Raw genomic sequence first — 23,448 nt, 5'->3', positions numbered from 1 at the left:
ACTCATTGACCCCCTCCTCTGGCATAGTATCAATTTACCCCTCACTCAGTGACCCCCTCCTCTGGCACAGTATCAAGTTACCCCTCACTCAGTGACCCCCTCCTCTGGCACAGTATTAAGTTACCCCTCACTCAGTGACCCCCTCCTCTGGCACAGTGAGAAGTTACCCCTCACTCAGTGACCCCCCTCCTCTGGCTCAGTGTCAAGTTACCCCTCACTGAGTGACCCCCTCCTCTGGCACAGTGACAAGTTACCCCTCACTCAGTGACCCCCTCCTCTGGCACAGTAAGAAGTAACCCCTCACTCAGTGACCCCCTCCTCTGGCACAGTAAGAAGTTACCCCTCACTCAGTGACCCCCTTCTCTGGCACAGTATTAAGTTACCCCTCACTCAGTGACCACTTCCTCTGGCACAGTGTTAAGTGACACCTCACTCAGTGACCCCCTCCTCTGGCACAGTATCAAGTTACCCCTCACTCAGTGACCCCCTCCTCTGGCACAGTATCAAGTTACCCCTCACTCAGTGACCCCCTCCTCTGGCACAGTATTAAGTTACCCCTCACTCAGTGACCCCTTCCTATGGCACAGTGTCAAGTTACCCCTCACTCAGTGACCCCTCCTCTGGCACAGTGTGAAGTTAACCCTCACTCAGTGACCCCCTCCTCTGGCATAGTATCAATTTACCCCTCACTCAGTGACCCCCTCCTCTGGCACAGTATCAAGTTACCCCTCACTCAGTGACCCCCTCCTCTGGCACAGTATTAAGTTACCCCTCACTCAGTGACCCCCTCCTCTGGCACAGTATCAAGTTACCCCTCACTCAGTGACCCCCTCCTCTGGCACAGTATTAAGTTACCCCTCACTCAGTGACCCCTTCCTCTGGCACAGTGTCAAGTTACCCCTCACTCAGTGACCCCTCCTCTGGCCCAGTGTGAAGTTAACCCTCACTCAGTGACCCCCTCCTCTGGCACAGTGTGAAGTTAACCCTCACTCAGTGACCCCCTCCTCTGGCACAGTATCAAGTTACCCCTCACTCAGTGACCCCCTCCTCTGGCACAGTATTAAGTTACCCCTCACTCAGTGACCCCCTCCTCTGGCACAGTGCCTCGGTTACAGTGACTCCCAAGCCCCCCGGAACAGTTACAATGTATCCCTGCACGTCGGAAGCAAAACACAGCAACAGCCTATATGAAACCTAAAGCGCTTCCTTTCCCTCCGCATTGGATACATTGTAGCCCCACACAGGATTCTGATTGGCCAACACTGAGCACTCCGACTCCCCACTGGCCGCGTGTAGAGGAAAGAGGACGTTCCCCGCGTTCTGATTGGTCCGTTCCTGTGCGTTCCATCCAGCCCAGCTACTGAGCGAGCGTTCCAGATGCTGGAGTGGAATTTGCCTTATTAGGATAGTGAGTAATGTTACAGCCTCAGGCTACTTCCTGTAGGGTGTGTGTGTGAGAGAGTGAGGGACTGCATCTACTGAGAACCCATCTCCTGCTGTGTAATAACCTAACCGAACTTTATAAACTAAACTTCTCTGCCGTATCCTCCTAGGAACAGGGGGTAAAACGCAGGGGTTAAATATTTCAGGGATTTAAAGGGTTAATGTGGAGTGCCAATCTGTAACAGGCTCGGGCATGGAATTCTAAAATACATAGTGCTCACAGCTGATAAAGTCACTATTATATTGTTTACTCATATTTCATTTTTTTTTATTTAGAAACCGAGATGTCGAAATCATTGAAGAAGATAGTGGAGGAAAGCAGAGAGAAGAATGTGCCCGAGGTTGACATGTGTGAGAGAGGCATCTCTAATATGCTGGATGTCCCAGGCTTGTGTAAGTGGAATCTCTCATTCAATAATATCATATTAAAAGGATAGTCAGTCATTGAAACTGTTATTGTGTGATATGGAATAAAGTTAGGAGAAGATTAGCTTCAGATGGATTAAACAGGTTTGTCCCATTTAGTTGAAATGGTATTTTGTTTTTTTTAAATCCAGCACATAAAAGCATTTTACATTTTACTTTGCTTTAATTGTTGTTATTTCTATATTAACTTTACACTCTAAGCTTTATGTGGTGGTTTTGGTGTGAAAAGCCTGTTCCTGTAGTCTGACAAATATAAACACAGCCTTATCTGTGCATATGTAGTGTTTCCATTTGTCCTTAAGAAAACTACTTGTGGCTGTCACTCAGAGAGTCTTCCTGTTAATGTTCTGAAATAGTTGCAGGACCTAAATGGCACAATTTGCATGTATTTGCCGAAATTTCCCGATAGAGATGGATTCATATAGTGCATCTCTACGAGGACTTATTAATTGGTGCAATGAGGTGGTTTTGATGCATGTGTAATAGGTCCCCCAATGCTTTTCTATGGAAATAGACTAATCTGCGTGGTTCTGTTCCTCATATCTGCTTTAGTCCATAGTATATACATTTACTTCAGAGCAGTGGCAGCTTTGATCACAGCATAACGATTACAGACAATTATAGTAGTTATTGTGCAAGCAGCTCGTGGGCACTGGCACCCACCCCTCCACTTTGTGTCAAACTATTTTACAAGTTTGGCAATAATTGTGGCTGTCCCAACATTTTATTTCTAAGTGGCTAATAAGTCTCTATACTGATTCATGTATTCATAATTGAAGTTTGTTATGATGATTTGACCACTTATAAATACTGTACTTTCTAATTGCATGATGCCTTTAACCTGTTCTCCATAACGGGTTATTTTAGGCACCATGACCACCAAGGGAATCTATAGTGCCAGGAAAACAAAGTTTTTTTTGTTTTGTTTGTTTTTTCCTGGTACTATAGTGCCCCAACTCACCTTCTGTCACTTACTTGTTCAGGCTCTGGCCCGCCGACATCAGCCAACCGGGGACACCTAATGCGCATGCACTCGCATTAGGACTTCTCCATAGGAAAGCATTCTGTAATGCTTTCCTATGGGGATTGGGTGACGCTGAATGTCCTCATGCATAGCGCGAGGATGTCCAGCATCAGTTATACGACCAATAGTCACCTAACAACCTGGAAGTTCCTTTAGTGGCTGTCTAATAGTCAGCCACTAGAGGAGGAGTTAACCCTCAATAATGCAATACCTTTGCAGGGTTAAAGGGACACTCCAGGCACCCAGACCACTTCTGCCCATTCGAGTAGTCTGGGTGCCAACTCCCACTACCCTTAACCCTGCAAGTGTAATTATTGCAGTTTTTATAAACTGCAATATTTAACTTGCCTGGTTAAGTCCCCGTCTAGTGGCTGTCTACTAGACAGCCACTAGAGGACACTTCTGTGTTCATAGAACACGAAAAGTGTGTTATAATGACGCTGGGCGTCCACACACTATGTGAGGACCTCCAGTGTCGCCAAAATCCCCATAGGAAAGCATTGAAAGCATTATTCAGTGCTTTCCTATGGGGAGGACTAATGCGCGTGTGCGGCATTGCCGCGCATGCGCATTAGGTCTCCCCGGCCGTGCATGTGCAATAGGTCTCCCCCGCCGGCTGATGTCGGAGGGGCTGGAGCATAGGCAGAGCCTGACCCAGCACCGAGGGACATCTGCGGTGGACTCCGGTAAGTCACTGACAGGGTTTTAACCCCTTCAGCAACTTGGGATGGGGGGTGGGAGGGAGAGGGGCACTAGAGGGTCCTGCAGTTCCAGGAAAACAGATATGTTTTCCTGGCACTGGAGAGTCCCTTTAACCCCATAAGGACACATGACATGTGTGACATGTCATGATCTCCTTTTAATCCAGAGGTTTGTCCTTAAGGGGTTAAGGGACCTGGGAATATGCACCCAGACCACTTCAATTAGCTGAACTGGACCCTTTAGTGATTTTAAGTGAACATGGTGCCAGGAGCCTGTATGTGCAACATTTTGATTTGAAACCTGCACATATGGAGATTAAAGGGACATTATAGTCACTAAAATAACTATAGCTTAATGAACAGTTTTGGTGTATAGATCATGACTCGTACATCTCACTGCCATTTAGGAGTTATATCACTTTTGTTTCTTTTTTTTTATGCGGCCCTAGCCACACCTCCCCTGGCTGTGATTGACAATGCCTGCATTAAAACAAAATGGTTTAATTTTCAATCAGATGTAACTTGCTATAAACGTTTCTATCTCCTGCTCTGTAAATTGATCTTCAATCACACACAGGCTGCTCCTGCAGGGTCTAGTAAGCTATTAACAGAGCAGGAGATAATACATTTTAAATTAAACAGAATTTGCAATAAAGGGAGTGTAAACATTAGATGACTCTTTACAGGAAGTGTTTAGGGCTGTATAAGCAAAGTAATTTAACTCCTAAATGGCAGAGAATTGAGCAGTGATACTGCAAGGGCATGATCTATACACCAAAACTGCTTCATTACACTAAAGTTGTTTTGGTGACTATTGTGTCCCTTTAACCTTTCTGCTGCCAGGGGTGTAACTGCCCCTCTGGTAGCGTGATTGAGAATCATTAACCAGACAGCCAATGGCGCATACTCCACTGTCCTCCCCTCAGTCTGCCTTGCGGCAAGGTGGAGTGACATCAGCCAAGGAGGATCAGACTGAGGGGTGATGAAACAGAGGTAAGTTTTAAGCTTTTCTTTTAGCATTTAGGGCCACCTAATGGAAGTACACATGCAGATTAACAGACCCACACGGACACACATGCAGATTAACAGACCCACACGGACACACATGCAGATTAACAGACCCACACGGACACACATGCAGATTAAGAGACCCACACGGACACACATGCAGATTAACAGACCCACACTGACACACATGCAGATTAACAGACCCACACTGACACACATGCAGATTAACAGACCCACACTGACACACATGCAGATTAACAGACCCACACTGACACACATGCAGATTAACAGACCCACACTGACACACATGCAGATTAACAGACCCACACTGACACACATGCAGATTAACAGACCCACACTGACACACATGCAGATTAACAGACCCACACTGACACACATGCAGATTAACAGACCCACACTGACACACATGCAGATTAACAGACCCACACTGACACACATGCAGATTAACAGACCCACACTGACACACATGCAGATTAACAGACCCACACTGACACACATGCAGATTAACAGACCCACACTGACACACATGCAGATTAACAGACCCACACTGACACACATGCAGATTAACAGACACACAGAAAAAAGCACTGCCACACATCTAAATACACAGACATACACTGACACACAGGAGAAGCAGGGATAGCCTGGGGTAGAGGAGAAGCAGGGGAGCCTAGGAATGTTGGAGAAAAAAGGGAGATGGGCAGAGAAAAACTAATTACAAACATTTTGCTAATATTAAGGGTACAGTTTATAAAAATAGGTTTGCCAATGTGCACAAAAGTGGGAAAAAAAGGTTAGAAACCACTGACATAAAGGGTTACTCTAACCAAAACCAATGTTTTTGTAAAACATTGGCTTTTGGTTGGAGTAACTCTTTAAATTCTGGCATAGACATCTTTTTGATTTCTATTTCTACATGTAAAATCACATCATACTTAAAGATAATCCTGATACAGTTAATTATCAAGCCATTTATAAACGTCACTTTTTTTTGTCATGATTTCAGTTTTCACTATGGGATCTGTCCGTAAACCCTCCTGTTGTTGGTCATATTTTATTCTTCATTTACTTTGGTTCTATTTGCCACTGAATCCCTTGATGTCTGCAAGTTCACTATTGATGGCAAATCCCACCTGGAGTTCAGCTGCTAGTGACAGCTGTCATTGGATTTCCCATAGCAATCGGCAGTGACACTTGAAAGGAACACTATAGGATCAGGAATTTAAACGTATGTATTCCTGATCCTATAGTGTTAACACTATTTAGGTGGACAGCCGCCCCCCTTGCCCCTGTTAAATTCTATCTTTATGCCAGTGTCGCTCTGGCCCGCCGGCACTTGCTCAGCCCCTGCCTCCTTCGCTGAGATCATCATAATTGACGTTTCCAATCAATCCCAATCTCTGATCATTGTAACATTTTAACATTTGCATGTGTATAGTAATTGTATTACCATCTTAACACTGATTCTTTTTTGTTTTGTTCCATATCTGGGTCTGGATTTGTCTTTTTCCATATTACGAGCGTCCCTTTATGTCAAAATCTATTCCACATATTCCTGTTTCTATTTTACATCTAACTTTCACTGTTTCGTTCTGTGTTCTGCCCCCTTAACATGGTCTTACAGTCACCCCTTTGTCACTTTCATACCCATTCCCTCTGTCTGTTTCTTAGTTTCCCATTTTATCTCTTTAATTGACCTTTAACCTTCCCATTTTATGTTACTCTTACAGCCCCCCTTATATACCCTCTCTCTCATCTCCTGTGTCTGTCTCAAAGCCCACCTTCTTCCTCCTCTCTCTCTCTATGTCCTGTTGTCTCTTTCTCTGCCTAACCTCCCAATATCTCTCATCATCTGTCAGCTACCTCCATATGTTGGTCTACATCTCTAATTATCTCTGCATCCCTTTTATATTTTGTCTTTTTTCTCTCTCGTCCTGTGTCTGTCCCCATATTTAGTTTAACGCCTCCTCATGTACTAACTTCCTTTTTTCTATAATAGTTACTCCTTTTTAATTTGAAATCTCCCTTTCCACTTTGTATTCATTTTTATAATTGGTTACAATGATTTGTTTTATACAACCCACTTTCTCCCCTTGCCCTACCTTTGTGACAGGAATGTGAAAAATGTGCATAAACACACTTGGTTCTATCTCTTCTCCGTTGTATGGCACAGTGCAAGGCATATAGGAGGCGCTGGTTACTGACATTGCTCATGTCCCAGTGAACACAGCACCGAGGAACAAAGCAGGGAGCATGGATGGAGTAGAGGGGATGCTCATTTCTTGTGCTTCCTCATTAATCACTGACGAGAAAAAAGCCATTGTTCCCCTGATCTCCTGGTAGCCAGCGGATGTCAATCATGCCAGGCTGTGTGCCCACAGTACACACGTGTTCCTGGCACTCATGTCCTGTAGTGTGGAATTAAGTTCCCGTATGTTCCCAACATACTGTATACCGTGGGCTTCATGTCTGGCACCTGGTTTAGGGGGTCCAGTGATATATTCTGCCTTTACTATACAGTCCCCTGTCCTATTTAGCAGAATACAACAAATTAGGATAATGCTATTTCGACAGTGGAGTGGTTTAGTAATAATAACAACACTAATTCAGAATGGAACATATAAACCACAATCTGTAGTGTGCAGGAAACACATTTTATTACTTAGTGGCCACATTGTACATTACTACAGGAGGGAGGAGATCATAATTCTGAATTGATAAAGTGGACATTTGTATCTTTATTGTTGTTTGGAACTTCCCCTAAGAACATTAGCTAATGACTTCTTACAGTATGGCCCAATAGGAGATACTGAGAGTGGGTGTAAGTTGTCGACTATATGAAGCAATCTGTTTGTGTTGTTTGCACTGTAGATAAACAAAGTGAAAAATACATCTGGTTTTAGATTATTTTATAGGTGGTGTCGAGAATGTGGGCTATTGGCCCAGCTGAGACAGTGGGGAGAGTGTAGAAGTGAAAGGGTTAATGACACCAGATCCCTGGTTACCTGTTGCTAGTCCAAGCAACCACTAAATTAACCCCTGCGATCCCTTCTACACTAACACCCTAGTACACACTTTACTGCCACCACCAAGACTTGATATCCGGGCGTCTTAGGTTACCCCACACACAGTAGAATTATAGTATCACAACCTTACTTTACTGATCAGACATATAAAATTTTGGTGTAATATTTGCATTTTCCTTGTTAGTATCCCACAGTTTTGAGTTTAGTGAATAACTACCTTAGTTTCCTTATTTATTCACTTTGATGAACTTGTTATGGTGCTCAGATGGTTCTTTTAACCCCATAATGCCATCCTGCAAATGCAGGGCTTTAACGCAGTTAGTGCAGCATAGTACGCCCTAATGATTGCCAGCCTCCTTAGCCTAGCATACTTACCTTGCCCGATGATCCCTATCAGGGGGGATTGCCTGACAACCCAGGCAGTCCCTCTGCAGCCAGTCCGGCCCTTCCAGGCCATGTGATCGCAAAGACATCGCAATCACATGACTGGATCGTCAGTTTCAATCATTATATACAATAATATAAAGAGTTAGCTGCAATCAGGGTCTTCAGTAAAAACGTCCAATCTTTATCATAGAAAAAAGGAAAACCGAATCAACGTTTCAGTCCTCCTTTGGGATTTCATCAGGATTAAAGAATAATAAATAATAGCATATCAAGCATATAAATTATAAAGGTAATTTGATAAGAAAATTGACCCAGGTGTAGTGTCAAACCGCCACCCTCGCATCCCAAGTGCCGTGCTGGCGTCAATACTTGCTACCATAGTGATGCGGGAAGCTGCTGTGTCACTATGGGAATGAGTGTAAACAAAAAGATAAGTGCCGGATTGTAATATAAAGCAAGGATTAGCATAAAGAATAATACATAGAAAATCATGTTCATTAAGAAATTTTTTTGCCATATTCTATACGACAAAAGCCAATCTGCAAATAGAGGTAATAGACATAAAGATTAGTACCATGCGTACTATTTAAAGTGACAGTGCTGTGAACTACTGTGTTTGAAGTGCAAATGATAAAATGATAAAAAGGTAAAAGGGACCAGTTTATATCCAATAAAGTACCCAATGGTGCTAAGAGGGACAAATCACTGCAAAGTAGAAGTGCTTGGGTACAGTAAAACCAAGTGCTAGTGTTTAAAATATACTAACATGAGAACATATACATGCCCTCAAATTAGTAGTGTGTGTGTGTGTGTATATATATATGTATATGTGTATGTATGATGTTTCTCCTGAACAAAATGATAAGTGTTGGTGCACGTATTTCTCAAATTTCCGTTTTAGATTTGGTCAGAACCTGTATAATTGCTTCTGTCCTTAAAGGGACACCCCAGATTATTTTATGTGTCCTCCTTAATTTTTTTTTTTTTTTTTTTTTTTTTAAAGTGGAGCAATAAAAAATGTACTTTTTTTTTAATTAATTAAAATGGTTACTCACCCTTGACTTTCAAGCAGACAGCAGGTCCTGTTACTTCCTGGTAGTTTAGCTTGGTGGAACTAAACTCAAGAGGCAGCAATAGCTCAGAGCACCTGCCTTGCAGAGACTTTTCATTGACTTGCATTGGGAAGCCTGTGATTGGACAGCCACAGAAAGTCTGAGAGTGGTTAGAAGGCGAGAGCTTGCATTGAGCTGCAGACAGGAGTACTGTTGTTTTTGCAAGCTGTTTTAGATTTACCGCCAATAAAAAATGCATTTTTAAATGCATGTACTTTTTCATTTTGGGGTTTATCTACCAAACAGTGATTTTTTACTTATTTTGTATTTGAGCAGTGGGGTGTCTCTTTAAGGGGTTACATATGTAATAGGAATGATATTAATGCATGCATTGACATTTGTTATTGAAATTAGAGGTGCATGTATGGAAATAAATATATAATAAAAGGGCACACCAAAACCATTACAGCTCACTGTAGTGGTTATGGTGCAGGGTCTCTTTGGGTATTATCCTGCTATTTTGTTTAACAATTTCCCAGTTAAAGGACCACTATAGTGCCCTGAGGGTGCCCCCACCCTCAGGGTCCCCCTCCTGAAGGGGGAGGAAGTGGGTTAAACACTTACCTTTCTCCAGCGCTGGGCTCCCTCGGCGCTGGGGACTCTTCTCCCTCTTCTGATGTCATCGGCTGAATGCTCATTCGCAGCAAGAGCCGCGCGTATTCAGCCAGTCCATAGGAAAGCATTCTCAATGCTTTCCTATGGTCGCTGGCGTCTTCTCACTGTGGAAATCACAGTGAGAAGCACGGAAGCTCCTCTAGCGGCTGTCAATGAGACAGCCCCTAGAGGCTGGATTAACCCTAATGTAAACATAGCAGTTTCTCTGAAACTGCTATGTTTATAGCAGGCAGGGTTAATCCTAGATGGACCTGGCACCCAGACCACTTCATTGAGCTGAAGTGGTCTGGGTGCCTATAGTGGTATAGTATCATTGCCATGCAAGGTTGGACAGCTTGGAAGCAGACAAAGGCTTGTCTTTTAGGTGCAAGGAGAATCTCCCCACCCTTGCAATATTCTAGAGTAAATATTAATATCAGGATTACTGTCAAGCTTGCAAGCTGTTTTAGCTTTACCCACAATAAAATATGCATTTTTAAATGTGTGTAAGTTTTCATTTGGGGCATATCTTCTAAACAGTGATTTTAAAATGTTATATTGTATTTAGGCAGCGGAGTGTTCCTTTAATTATTATATGACTGTTATTACTGACTTGAATAACATTTGTGATTTTGTTTCAGTCACCTTGTCCAATATCACTCAGCTGATTCTCAGCCACAACAAGCTGACTGGTAAGTCTGATTTCTATTTTATAATTTTTTTTTTGATTGATTTTTTTTTACTGGTTTTGTCTTGATTTTAAAAGTAGATAATCAGAAACGGAGTTAAAAATGATGGCCACAGATACAGTGTTCTATTAATATGGATCTACGAAAGCCAAATGCAGTTGTTTTGCAACACCAATCTCCTGAGCAAATAATGCAAAAAAAAAAAAAAAAGAAATACATGTTTTTGTTAGTTTGGGATCAAATCCTGTTACATTTTAAGGCCCAGAAAGCAAAGGTTTTGAAAAGTTAAAAAGATAAAAATCCTTGCATATAGGCTATTCCCAATTAAAAAACAACAACTCCCATATCTTTTTATTTTGTTATTGCTACACTAGCCATGTGCAATATATTATTATTAAAACCTGTTGGAAAAGCATTTTTGTTCCTGAAAACTTTTTATTTTATCCCCTTTAGGACACAGCTTCAAAAATAAAACGGAATCATGACGGAATATTTGCGTCATGTGTCCTTAAGGGGATTTATTAGTTCACCTTCAAAGGTGTCTGAGTTCTAATTTTCCTAGACTCCTTTTCACATAGGTGTATCTGTAAATAAAGTTTAAAAACAAGTGGCTATGGTTACATTTTGTAGCGCTATTGGTGGTTTTTATATAATAAAGCTGTTGACATCTAGTAAAACTAATTATGTTTTCGTATTGTAAGTAAATCTTCAGATAGAAAAATTAATTGTGTTTATTGCTGTATTTGGTAGACCATTTGTTGTCTCTAAGAAAGCGTAAATTATGATTGCGTGTTTTTCTAATGTCTTATGACACGAGGAACACATAATCTATCCAGCAATCTTCTGGCAATAAACTCTCACACATGGGAAGGATCACACCGTCATGTTTAATTGTGCTAGATTTCTCTCCTTGTCAGCTATGCTTTATTTTCAGTTAATTTAGCAAGCCAATAATACCTCAAATTATGATTCACTCAGATTTGTTTTTTTCCCATATACACTTGTGTACGTGGAGCATGGAGTGCTCTAGAATGCAAACGTCCTCATGATGTGCATTTCAAACATCCAGCATTGCTGCCTGCAAAGTGTCTCCCTGTTGATCAGGAGAGATCAAAAGGTTTCCAATCTCCTGTGATGGACTTCCACTGCCTAATGGATTACAACAGTAATAGAATATATAATATGTTTCTTGAGACTTTACGTACTTCCACTACTATATCATTAATTTTATAGGGATTGATTACGTCCCAAAGCTTCCCCACAGCTAGGACCTGGTGTTGTAGCTTCTTGGGAGGGAGGGATACTGGATCCGCACTCTAGGGGCTTATATAAAATTTAAAAAAAACAAAGAGAAACCCCTCCTTACTGTTTTCAGCTTAAATGTTAAATTATCGTTCTTTATGATTTTGGTGTGTGTCAGTGTCTGTCCTCCCGCCCGTTGAGGAACTGAAACGTTGATGTCTTTGACAATAAAAGAACAACATTGACTATAAAGCCAGGAGTGCCGGTATTTTCTACATAAGGTATTTACAGTGTTACTTGGCACCGGGTTTATTTTGGAGTGCAAAGGTTTGGATTTATGTGTGTGTGTGTGTGTTTTTTATATAATATTTGTACTGAGAATCTTATCGGAGATTACATATACGGCAAGCTGTTTAGCAATTGGTTTCCTGACAATATATATTTTAACTCCTACCAGCCTCACCCAAATTCTTACTTGGCATATTGTATTGTAGGTTATCCTCCAGCAGGAGCAGCAACTTTTTCACTTGAGTTGATTGGACACAAATTTCCAACAGAGTGGGCTATTTTTTGTTTGTTTTTGTTTTTGTTTTACTTTTGATCCATGCACCTAAGAAGAGCAGATACCAGAACTGATTTATGTTTTGCTTTTTGTTTTTGTTATCTTTAGCAAGGAGTAAAATAAGGGAAAATCCTCACACTCTGCCACAGCTGCATACATACATCTATGCTGACACCGTGCTACTGCTGGCTGTGTGTCAGATAAAGAAATAAACTGTGCAGCCTGTCTGCTGTGTTTGGGGGTTAACATACTTTGTGCGGTGACCCCAGACACAAAAATTGCAAAAACTGACTTTGTCAACCAGGAAGAGAGTATTCCAGCTGGCTGATTGACAGCTCAGGGAGGCAGCTTGTACACACAAAAAAAGGCAGTGGTTGTAGTGCTTACAGTGACCCTTTAATCTGTCTTCAAGGCTCAAATGCTGCAACATCTGCACAGCTCCATTTATCACGCATGTGCTACATTAGCATTCTGATCTATTATCAGGCTGTTCTCTAATCTCAGTTATGTGAAGAATTGACGACTAGGGAATTGTGACTTTTTTACACCAAAATTGCAGAACTGGAATTATAACCAAGAAAACATGGAAGAGCAAATTCAAGAAGTGATACAGATAGGTAGAAGTAAGCAGCATTTTTTTTTTAAATGAAGGATCGCTTAGCCTTAATATAAAATTACAAAGGGAAATGGAAAAAAATCAGAGAGAAAGAGAGAAAATGGCCACAGAGTGTATACTTCTTAAACTGTTGGACTGCGCTGTAGTTTATGTTGGCGCTTTCTAAATAATAATAACAATAAATCAAATATCACCAACAATCATGGAAGCAATTGAGTGAGGTGACTGCTGGTAGACAAGCTGATCACCGAAATGCCAAATTGTTTATTTATAGAATCCGTTCAACCTTGGCAGGTCTGCGGTGCAGTCTAGAAATGTGTTTATTTCCAAGGTACAATACGTTATTACAAGTTTATTTTCCATTTCTGTCACAAGAAATTAAATAACCTGGAATGTGACTTGTTTGAAAATGTCCAGGTTTCTAATTCCAACATCTGGGACATATTTGACCTAATCCAGTAAGATACAATAATTAACTGTCTCCATAGATAACACACGTAAATGACTTGAAATCCTCTGGCAGAGTCAGATGAAATGTTTCCCTAAGGTCAAATTAGCATCTTTTGTTGTTTTTGTGGCATTTAAATGAATCTGTCGCTGTTTGTCTAGCTGTGGCATCAATATGCACACCTGACAAGTGTATAAATATACACAGGAAAAAAAATGTGTATAGTTGCCATATTCATTTTGTCCACTTGTTTTTATTTTTTTACGCTTCATACTACTTTAATTTACGGCTTTAAACTTTAATTGGTTTTTTTTTCAGTTTTGCTTTAACACCAATTTTTTTCATGTATTTATTATTCACACTGTTGCTGCTAGCTCAGTATTGGGGATTGGAGCTGTCAGTATGCAAATTTAAGGTCGGTTAAAACCCTTTACAGAAATGTCACTTATTATCTTGCGGAATTCTTATTTCTGAAAACATTGTAGAAGTCCGTAGTTTAGCAGTAAATGTGTTTTTAAATATAGATATTGATACATATTAAATAAGCTCGTGACATGAACTGTACTATTGGTCACTGTTGAGATGTCCATTTCTGATGTAGTGACCACATTTCCCATCTGACATTCAGTATGTGTGTGTGTGTGTATGTATGTATGTATATGTATATGTGTATATATATATATACTTGAAACCCTTTGGCAATCTCAAAGGCATAGGTGTGCACAGACCATTTCATTAGGTTGTGCACCAGGACATTTAAATAAAATGTTGAGTGGATGTGTGCCTTGTGTAGATGTAGGGTGGCTGTAAGTGTTGTAGCTGTGTGTGTTGTGATTTTCTGTGTGTGATGGATAAGACTGGCTGTGTGTGATGTGTGTGGCTGTACGTAGTAGATCAGGCCACGTTCTCCCTCCTCCCCCTTGGATCAGGGGCCAGCTTATGACTGCGGCCAGCAACTTCTGGAAGAAGTGGGAACAGAAGTCAGGTAGACCCCTTGATATCTCTGCTGACTTGTTCAACAACCAGAATTCCGGCTGCATTAGGGTGTGCCTTAGCGCACTCCAGGCTTACACCTAAGATTTAATGTATATCAGTGCACATGTTTATTTTAACATTTGGGATTAAGAAATGCCTAAAATTAAAGGGAAAACATATTTCTGCTTGGTTTTGCCATTGACCATCTATGCGTATTGGCTAATTATATTAAATACAACATTTTGTAACACCTGGTCACTTGTCATGTGTGCGTCTGGTATAGAGCAGGAGTGCCCAAACTTTAGTGAGTTGTTTTGTGATCTTTCATGTATGTTATTCACAGTTCATTTATTTTTTTCATTTAATTTTCGTGGACTCTCCAGTCCTCCCCTTGAATGTTTCACTCTTTGTTCTACAAATAATCATTGGGATGGAGATACACGTCTTTCCATCTCACCGCACTTGTGACACTGTCTCCATGCTACCCCCAGTATTGTCATTCGTATTTCACCTCACTCACCCCTTTACTCCCTCTTTCTCTATCCCTCCCAAACTATGACTCCCAGTCTACACCAGAGGTCTATGCTGACAGATTTTATGCGTGGTCGCCTATTAAATTCATTTATCACAGTTAAATTAACAATGCATTGGTTGCAACATGAAACTGACTTTTAAATCCTATCCTACATCCTGGAAAAAATCTGTACATACTGGTGCAATTGCTTGCAAATGTGTACAACATATACAGTCATAATCAAAAATATTCAACCCTCCTTGAAAGTCAGGTTTATTGTTAAAATGTACAGACTTTCAGCTTTGAACAAATGAACAAATCAAACAAAAGCAATTGAAATGGCTCAACACAACAAATGCTTCAAGTGGTTTTCCCAAATTCAACTGAAAATGCAATTTATAATGACTTCTCAGTCTCAAAAATTATTCAACCGCCTGAATAGAATCCATCAAAACAGCACAAATATGCTAAACAGGTGTTGTCTCAAGCACACCTGATGCAACTAATCAAGGGCTTTATTAGTTGCACCAGGTGTGCTTCAGCTTGAACACTTGAAATACCTGAACTGGCCAGGGGTTTGTTGAGTGTCACATTTGACTGCGGGTTAGGAATAAGTCAAAAGACTGGTCCACAAAAGTTAAGTGAATAAATAATTCGCCCTTCACAAACAAGGAACAAGATACAAAAAGATAGCGAAGGCACTGAATGTTGGGGGGTTGAATAATTTTGATTACAATTGTGTTAAGTCCAGATGTGACCATTTCTTAGGAATGAAGAGCTGTTGCTGATCCTTCCATTCCAAACAGCTGAGTTGCAGGAGGCTGTAGGCTCAGGAAAGTAACTATTAAGGTCTTTAAATTACTCTGGTTTTATGCAGGTTGTACCCTTTAGGATCAGCAATATGTTTTATTGTCACAATTGTTCCTGTTACATTTCGTTACTGTCTCATTTGGTAAATTCCCCCTTTTAATGGGAAGCGCTTTGGAATAAGCTGGCGCCATATAAATACCAATAATTATAATAATATTAGTAATAATCTTATTTGCCTTTACAAAAGCTGTCCAAACGAAATTAAGGATAAATGTTAAATTTCCATTAACTTTCAGCAGGGGTCACTGTTGAGCTACAGCTATGTTGAAAATATTCTTTAAAAAAAAAAAAAAAAGAGGAAAATCGATCAAGAACTTGGGAAAGACCAATTGCTTAAAAACTGTTTAGTTTAAATAAGCAAATGATATGAAAGTGGTTTGCTGTAGAGTGTTTGCATATGTGAATATACCTAAGTCAGATGATTAAATTATCCCTAGAAAGCCAAGCAGCCCAACAAAACGCAGTAGCTGTCAGCTATCAAATCAGGACAAGTACATATCGTAAGAGACCGTCTGTGAAAAGAGCAAAAGGTTAAACAAAAAACCTGAAAATCTAGCTACTCTGCTGTGTTTATCCTTGTAGTGCTTATTGGGGTTATTGGCGTGCGGTTTTAAAGGGTCATTAATGCCTTCTTTTAAATGAATGTTATATACAAACTAGTGTTAAAAAAAAAAAAAGAACATAGTGTATTTTCCTTTTGTGTAAGAAACCATGGATTTTACTGAAAAGTTGCAAAAATTGACAGGTACTTAAAATGCTAACTGAAAGCACTAGCCAGCCTATCAGAGCAAGGCTGGTGTTCAGAACATTGTCAGTGACCAAAATACCTCCAGTTGAGTGTAAACGAATAGCAGCCCCATTGACTGCTGTGAGGTTCCGTCTTCTTTTAAAAATAAAAATCCTGTTCGACAACGGATTGATCTTTTTTTTTAGGTAAAGCCCTGTGAATATTACAGGACTTCTGTGTATATATGTATGTCATTGTCTAGAGGCAGACATGAGTTCTTGAAACTTATGAAAAAACTATTATGATTGAATTATGTACTACGGTACCTCATGTCTGTTAAAAATTGTGGAAAAAAACTTAATAAAATCTGTAATAATAAAAAACTAACAGATATATTTTATTTTGCACTGTAAGTTTAAAAAATGTAGAAATACAGAGTCTACAGTGTGGAGCATATTTGATATTAATGATTTGGAACGTTTCACCCCTTGGTATATTCCTAAATACAGTCATGCACTAGTGTAGTTTGTGCTGACTTTCTATGGGATTATAAGATCCATTTTTATTTTCTAGTACATTGTTCCTCTAAGACTCAATAGCTATGATTAATCCTGGTGATATGTGTTCCAATTACACAATATTGCTTCTTTTAACAAAATCAAAATGATTAATACGTTTTAGATTGTTTTACCAATAATAGTCAAAAAATTTACTATTAAAGACAAAAAGTAAAGTCAAGCTATATCATCCTATATGCTGGCCATTTAAATTTATTTTTCACTTTTTCCAGTGCAGTTACATGAGCATATACACAAGAATAAGGCCCAAAAAAATAAATACATGAACTGCACATTTTGTAATAAATAAATAAGAAGTCAGCTGAGATAAAGGCTTGAAATAGTGGATCAAACTGCTACTTGGATATTCATTGTGGAGACAGAAGTAAAATCAGGGCCGGTACAAGTATTTTTGCTGCCCTAGGCAAACACAAATTTGCCCCCCCTCCCCCCCCAATATGCCCTGCCCACCATGTGACATCACAATGCCCCACCCATATGATCTGCCATATGAGCCAACGCCAGTGCTGCACACAGTCTCTTTACTCGGAAAAGGCAGTGTGTTTACATTAAAAATCCTGCAGGGACAGGCTAAAGACATCAGAACCACTACATTAAGCTGTGGTGGTTCTGGTGACTATAGTGTCCCTTTACTGTGAGGTAAATTAGAGATTAGTGCCACTAATAATATACTGGATTGCCTACATACCACCAGATGAGGACAAGAGAATGATGACTTCCTTAAACTAAACTTGACCAAAACTGAAATTCTGGTCTTTCCTCCCTCAAGTGTTGTTACTCATGTGTCTGTCTCCCTCCAAGTCCACGGTGCTACCATCAGCTCCACCACGCAGGCTCGCTGCCTAGGTGTTCTCTTTGACCCCGACCTCTCCTTCAAGCCTCATGTTCAGTCTATCCCCAAATCCTGTCATTTCCATCTCAAAAACATTGCGCGCATCCGCCCCTACTTAACGCCAGATGCGATTAAGGTGCTGGTCCATTCCACTATCCTTTCTCGCCTTGACTACTGTAACCCGCTTCTCAGTGGTCTTACGTGCTCCCAACTTGCACCATTACAGTCCATAATGAATGCGGGGGCGAGGCTCATCTTCCTGTCCGCCCGCACCTCCCACGCCTCAAGCTTCTGTCAGTCCCTACATTGGCTTACTATAAAATATAGAGCTCAATTTAAAATTCTGGTTCTTGCTTTCAAATCTCTACATAATGCTGCTCCCACCTATCTATCCTCCCTTATACGCAAGTATGTTCCGTCTAGGCCCTTACGATCTGCTGAAGACTTACGTCTGTCTTCTGTCCGTACTCCCACCTCTGATGCTCGTCTTCAAGATTTCTCGAGTTCCTGTGGAACTCGCTTCCCTCCTCCGTTAGATGCTCACCCAGTCTCCACTCCTTCAAAAAATCGTTAAAAACCCACTTCTTCATAAAACCGTATCAATTAAACTGTTAATAGCTCCCGACTGATTCCTCTTCTGCAACTGTCACTAGTCTAATACTATCCTTACCTTTTTGTGTCATTTTACCCCACTCCCTCTAGCATGTAAGCTCATTGAGCAGGGCCCTCAACCCCTCTGTTCCTGTGTGTCCAACGTGTCTGGATACAACTACATGTCTGTTCGTCCACCCGTTGTAAAGCGCTGCGGAATTTGATGGCGCCATATAAATGACAATAATAATAATAATAATAATGGGCTCAGGCTGCAGTCTGACTCCACTGGTCTGGTGTTAAAACAGGCTCTCTGGAGGCAGTGCTCACAAAAATAAATCAATCAATAAACAATCAATGAACAGGCAGCAGCTCCATTTTCCCCAGGGCCTGACTGTGAGTATGCCTACAAGGCCCATCCATAAGTCTTATGCCTATAAGGCCCACCCTTGAGTTTGCTGTGTAGGGGATGCTTTATGTGTGTGTGTTCTTATGTAATGTATAGGGATACTAGTTTGTGTGTGTGTAAGGGATGCATTGTGTGAATCTGTGTTTGTATGTGTAAGGGATGCAATATGTGTTTCTATGTAAGTAATTTAATGCAGTGTGTGTGTGTGTCTGTAATGGGTGCATTGGGTGTGTGTAAGAGATGCATTAAGAGAAGCAGTGTGTGTGTGTAAGGGATGCACTGTGTGTGTATGTGTGTAATGGATGCATTGTGTGTTTCTGTGTGAGTGTAGGATGCTTTGTATGTTTCAGTGTGTCTGTATGTGAGTAGGGATGCATTGTGTGTTTCTGTGTATATGTAAGGATGCATTGTGTGTGTGTAATGTGAAAGAGAGGGTTTGTGGTGTAGGATAGGGGCTGAGAGGAGAGCAGCTTTTTAATTTTATTATTTTATTTATTTTGTTAATATAATTCTTTTTGTATATTTTTTTTCTTTGTTTTGTGTCTTATACCCTTTTTAGTGTATCTCTTACAAGCCCCTTGTGTGTCTCTTATCACTCCCTCTTTGTATGTCTCCTAAGTCTTCCCAACCCCCTTTGCGTGTAAGAGATGCATTAAGAGAAGCAGTGTGTGTGTGTATGTGTGTAATGGATGCATTGTGTGTTTCTGTGTGAGTGTAGGATGCTTTGTATGTTTCAGTGTGTCTGTATGTGAGTAGGGATGCATTGTGTGTTTCTGTGTATATGTAAGGATGCATTGTGTGTGTGTAATGTGAAAGAGAGGGTTTGTGGTGTAGGATAGGGGCTGAGAGGAGAGCAGCTTTTTAATTTTATTATTTTATTTATTTTGTTAATATAATTCTTTTTGTATATTTTTTTTCTTTGTTTTGTGTCTTATACCCTTTTTAGTGTATCTCTTACAAGCCCCTTGTGTGTCTCTTATCACTCCCTCTTTGTATGTCTCCTAAGTCTTCCCAACCCCCTTTGCGTGTCTTACTCCCCCAAGTCCCTTTGTGTCTTACTCTTCCCAGCTCCTTGTTGTGTCTCTTTTCCCCTCTCCTTGTTGTGTCTCTTTTCCCCTCAGGCCCCTCTGTGTGTCTCCCTCACAAGCGACTTTGTGTGTCTCTCTCCTAAGTCCTTCTGTGTGTCTTTGTCTTCCCTACCAGCCCTTCTGTGCTTCTCTTTCACCTCTTCCTCAGCCTCTCTGTGTATTTTACATCCCCATCCCTTAATGATCTCTTCCACTTCCCCCGTCCCTTAGTGGTCTCATCTCCACTTCTCCTCCTGTCCTTTAGAAGTCTCCCCTCCTATCCCTTAGTATTGTCCCCTCCCCTCCTGTCCCTTAGTGTTGTCCCCTCCCCTCCTGTCCCTTAGTGTTGTCCCCTCCCCTCCTGTCCCTTAGTGCTCTCCCCTCCCCTCCTGCCCCTTAGTGCTCTCTTATCCGTTAGTGATCTCCCCTCCCCACCTGTCCCTTGGTGATCTCCCCTTCCCCCCTATCCCTTAGTGCTCCTCCATGTCCCTCCTCCCCCCCCATCTTTCTCTTAGTGGCCTCTCCTCACCCCCCCATCTCTCTCTTAGTGGTCTCTTCTCCTCACCCCCCATCTTTCCCATAGTGGTCCCCCCCTATCTTTTCCTTTGTGGTCTCTTCTCCCCCCCAACCCCAATCTTTCCTTTAGTGGTTTCTCCTCCTCCCCCCATCTTTCCCTTAGTGGTCTCTGCTCCCCCCACCCCCTTTCCCTTTGTGTAGACTCCCCTCCCTTCCCTTTTGTGCCTCCTTTGTAGCGTGGCCGGGCAGCGCCGACCACGGTACAAGAGCTTCTGTTTCCTGTACCCGGCCAGACTGACAGGATGTGCTCACCGAGAGAGTGCCTTTCAGTGCCCGGCCACGCTACACTGAGTGACTGGCAGGAGGGAGCGCTGTGCATTTCCCTCCTGCTGGGTAACTCGAAACTTGCGCCTCCCAGGCTGGCGCACCCTTTGCGACTGCCTAAGTCGCCTATAGGATGTTCCGGCCCTGAGTAAGATCACAGAGAACATTCCATCCATCCATGAGTAATAGACACTTTGTAAGGCAACATAATAAGACACATAGCAGTAAAGTAAGTGAGAGTGCCCTGTCAATAAGCAGAATTTGGTAGTACTTATTTTACGATTGTATATAATTAGCTTCACCAGTGGGCATTACCAGTGATTTTGATCTCATGAAATCGCACAGCAGAGCATACAAATAGATATAGTGACTTTGAAATTATGTCGGACTAGCTGACATTGTAAAAAAAAAAAATGCAGACATGTCTGTGTGGCCAAGTGTCCATCTCCCCCAAGATTTTGTCACCAGCTTATCGCTGTGTAATTGGTCAAACAGATACAGTGGGTTAGTGGAGACCGAGAGTAGCGCTGGACCAAATCCTATGTACAGTAGGTACTTGCAATTGGGACAGACCGCCTAATTGAAGGAACTTTACTGCCAGTTTCTGGTGTTTGGGATCTTTTGCAGAGGTTGTTGGCATCTTCGATAATATACTGCGAGATTCCTTTTCCCTGTGTCTCTTTCCCTGGACCTCCTAATGATTCATATTCTGCAAAGCACCTGCCATGTGTACCTCTCCAACAGGAAATTTGAAGTCAGGTTGCATCACTGAAGCATTATAGTCTGTAATACCTATCCGTTGTCATACCGTCTGAAAAATTTTGGAAAGTACTTACCAACTTACCATGAAATCAATCGTAGAAGGGAGACGTATCTGTGCAGGAAAGAGCCATACCTCCGATATGATCAGAGAGAGTCGAGCAATGATATGTGGACATGTAAACACCTGTTTGGCCTGCCAGGAGTGTGGGGGAAGGGGAGGAATAATGTCTAGCAGCCTTTAAAATACCTTAATCATCAAGGAGCCAAATTTTCAGTGCCAATTTTTGGGTTGAACTGGAACCTTGGATTTGTTGAATCTTGCTGTATGGCCCAAGAAATGTCTAGCAATAGTCATTTAGACTAAGATATTGGAGATATTGGAACTGCCCATGGAACTGCCCCCAGCCCATGAGGCACCCTCAAATCCATGCCAGTCTGGGATGTTGTATGTTTTGAGTATTAGAAGTTGACCTATCTGATTGGAACACTGGCATCTGCACTGGTTACAGTTGTGTTTGGGACCTTTTACAGGTTATCAACAGAAGCTGGCTGAAGGAATTAAAACCTGTGATCATTGTTTTTCAAGTTTGCATACTAGCGTATAATAAAATATAACTACAATATGCAGTATCTATATAGTTATTTTTTGTGATAGTTCCATTTAAGCACCTGTATTTTTGCAGTTCATCAGGCCTGTTCAACAAAATGCATGCTGGGAAAAAGATCATTAATCTTTCAGGAAAAGTTTTGTTTTTCAATTATTCTTACATTATTGCTGTATCCTTGACACATACACAAATGGATTCGTGCATAGAATGAGCTAAACAACAGTTTTCGCGAACATCTTTAACCTCTCAATATTTACGTGTTACTGTGTATAAAAGAAGATGGAGTATATTTTACCATTACTTAACGGTAAACCCCGTCAAGCTGTGTTCGTAGAGCACACTTTCGGCGAATCACAAAATTGCATAAGCCAATTAATAGATACTGTGAACCCGAAGACCGTACTAAACTTTCCCCGTAGCTTGTGACAAAGCTTTGTAAAAATGCTGTTTTTAATTCAGTGTGAAATGATTACTAGTTGCCGTGCGAGGGAGGCTGTATTTGTGACTCTGTCACAATATGTATGCTTCTGTATACTACAGGTTCTTACAGAGATCCTGACAATGCTTCTGGCAAATTTGTTAATATATAAGGTCAGAAAATATAAATTGCAACTGAAGAAAAGATGTGAACTTGAATAAGACCTCTACATTTTTTTTTTTATATATTAAATATATGGAGTTATATTTATATGCTGGTGACACACATCAGCCGACTGAGTTTCAACATTTTACTTTTAATTGCTCTACATCTGCCGCCCCTGTCAGTTTGATTTCTCCTTTCTCAGTTACCTTTACTTAATACTTGGGAAAATTCCAGGCTGCGTTCGACTATATTATTTATTGTTAATGTGTATTACAGTTTGCTCTTATAACGCAAGTCAGCTCAGTTGACCATCCAACCTTTTCACCGGACAGTGTTTCAACGTTACATGTTATCATAGTTTTGTAGAATGTACTACGCCTGTATTCGATCTATGTAAATATTTAAGTATTTGTGCATATTATCATTTATGATACCTTGAAGTTGGAATATTATTATTTATATAGCCCCAATAAATTCTGCAGCGCTGACTTTTTCGGTGTATTTATGTAATGGGTGATAAGGATTATATTGGTAGATGAGTTTGTGTTAATTTCTAGTGGGGCTTGTGTTTTTTGTATTCTCATTGATGAGCTTTACTCAAGGCCAGACATGTTGGAATTGTGTTGATCAATAGGACAGATAGAGTAAAAGTTAACGTTATGTTAAAGTCACAATGTGCATTCTAAAATCCCATTTGCTTTCACTTTGGATAATTAACACTGCATATATACTGTCTAGATATTGTGCCTGTTCGACATCATCTTATTTGTGGAGACTTGATTTAAAGCGTTCA

The 23,448-nt window shown here is 41.0% G+C and overlaps 1 protein-coding gene across 3 annotated transcripts in view; it reads left to right on the top strand.

The window, feature by feature from the left end:
- The first annotated feature begins 1,334 nt into the window (after nt 1–1,334).
- The window catches only part of RSU1 (Ras suppressor protein 1), a 133,522-nt gene continuing 111,408 nt past the window's right edge, over nt 1,335–23,448 (top strand). The window contains exons 1-3 of one of the 3 annotated variants that reach the window (XM_063450775.1): nt 1,335–1,408; nt 1,720–1,836; nt 10,384–10,434. In XM_063450775.1, the coding sequence (XP_063306845.1) occupies nt 1,728–1,836; nt 10,384–10,434 (160 nt within the window). In that variant the 5' untranslated portion in view covers nt 1,335–1,408; nt 1,720–1,727. The other 2 variants (XM_063450776.1, XM_063450774.1) reach the window with 2 other exon arrangements.

The sequence above is a fragment of the Pelobates fuscus genome, chromosome 4 (assembly GCF_036172605.1).
Source record: "Pelobates fuscus isolate aPelFus1 chromosome 4, aPelFus1.pri, whole genome shotgun sequence".
NCBI lineage: Eukaryota > Metazoa > Chordata > Amphibia > Anura > Pelobatidae > Pelobates > Pelobates fuscus.
This window is presented reverse-complemented; position numbering and strand designations above follow the sequence as displayed.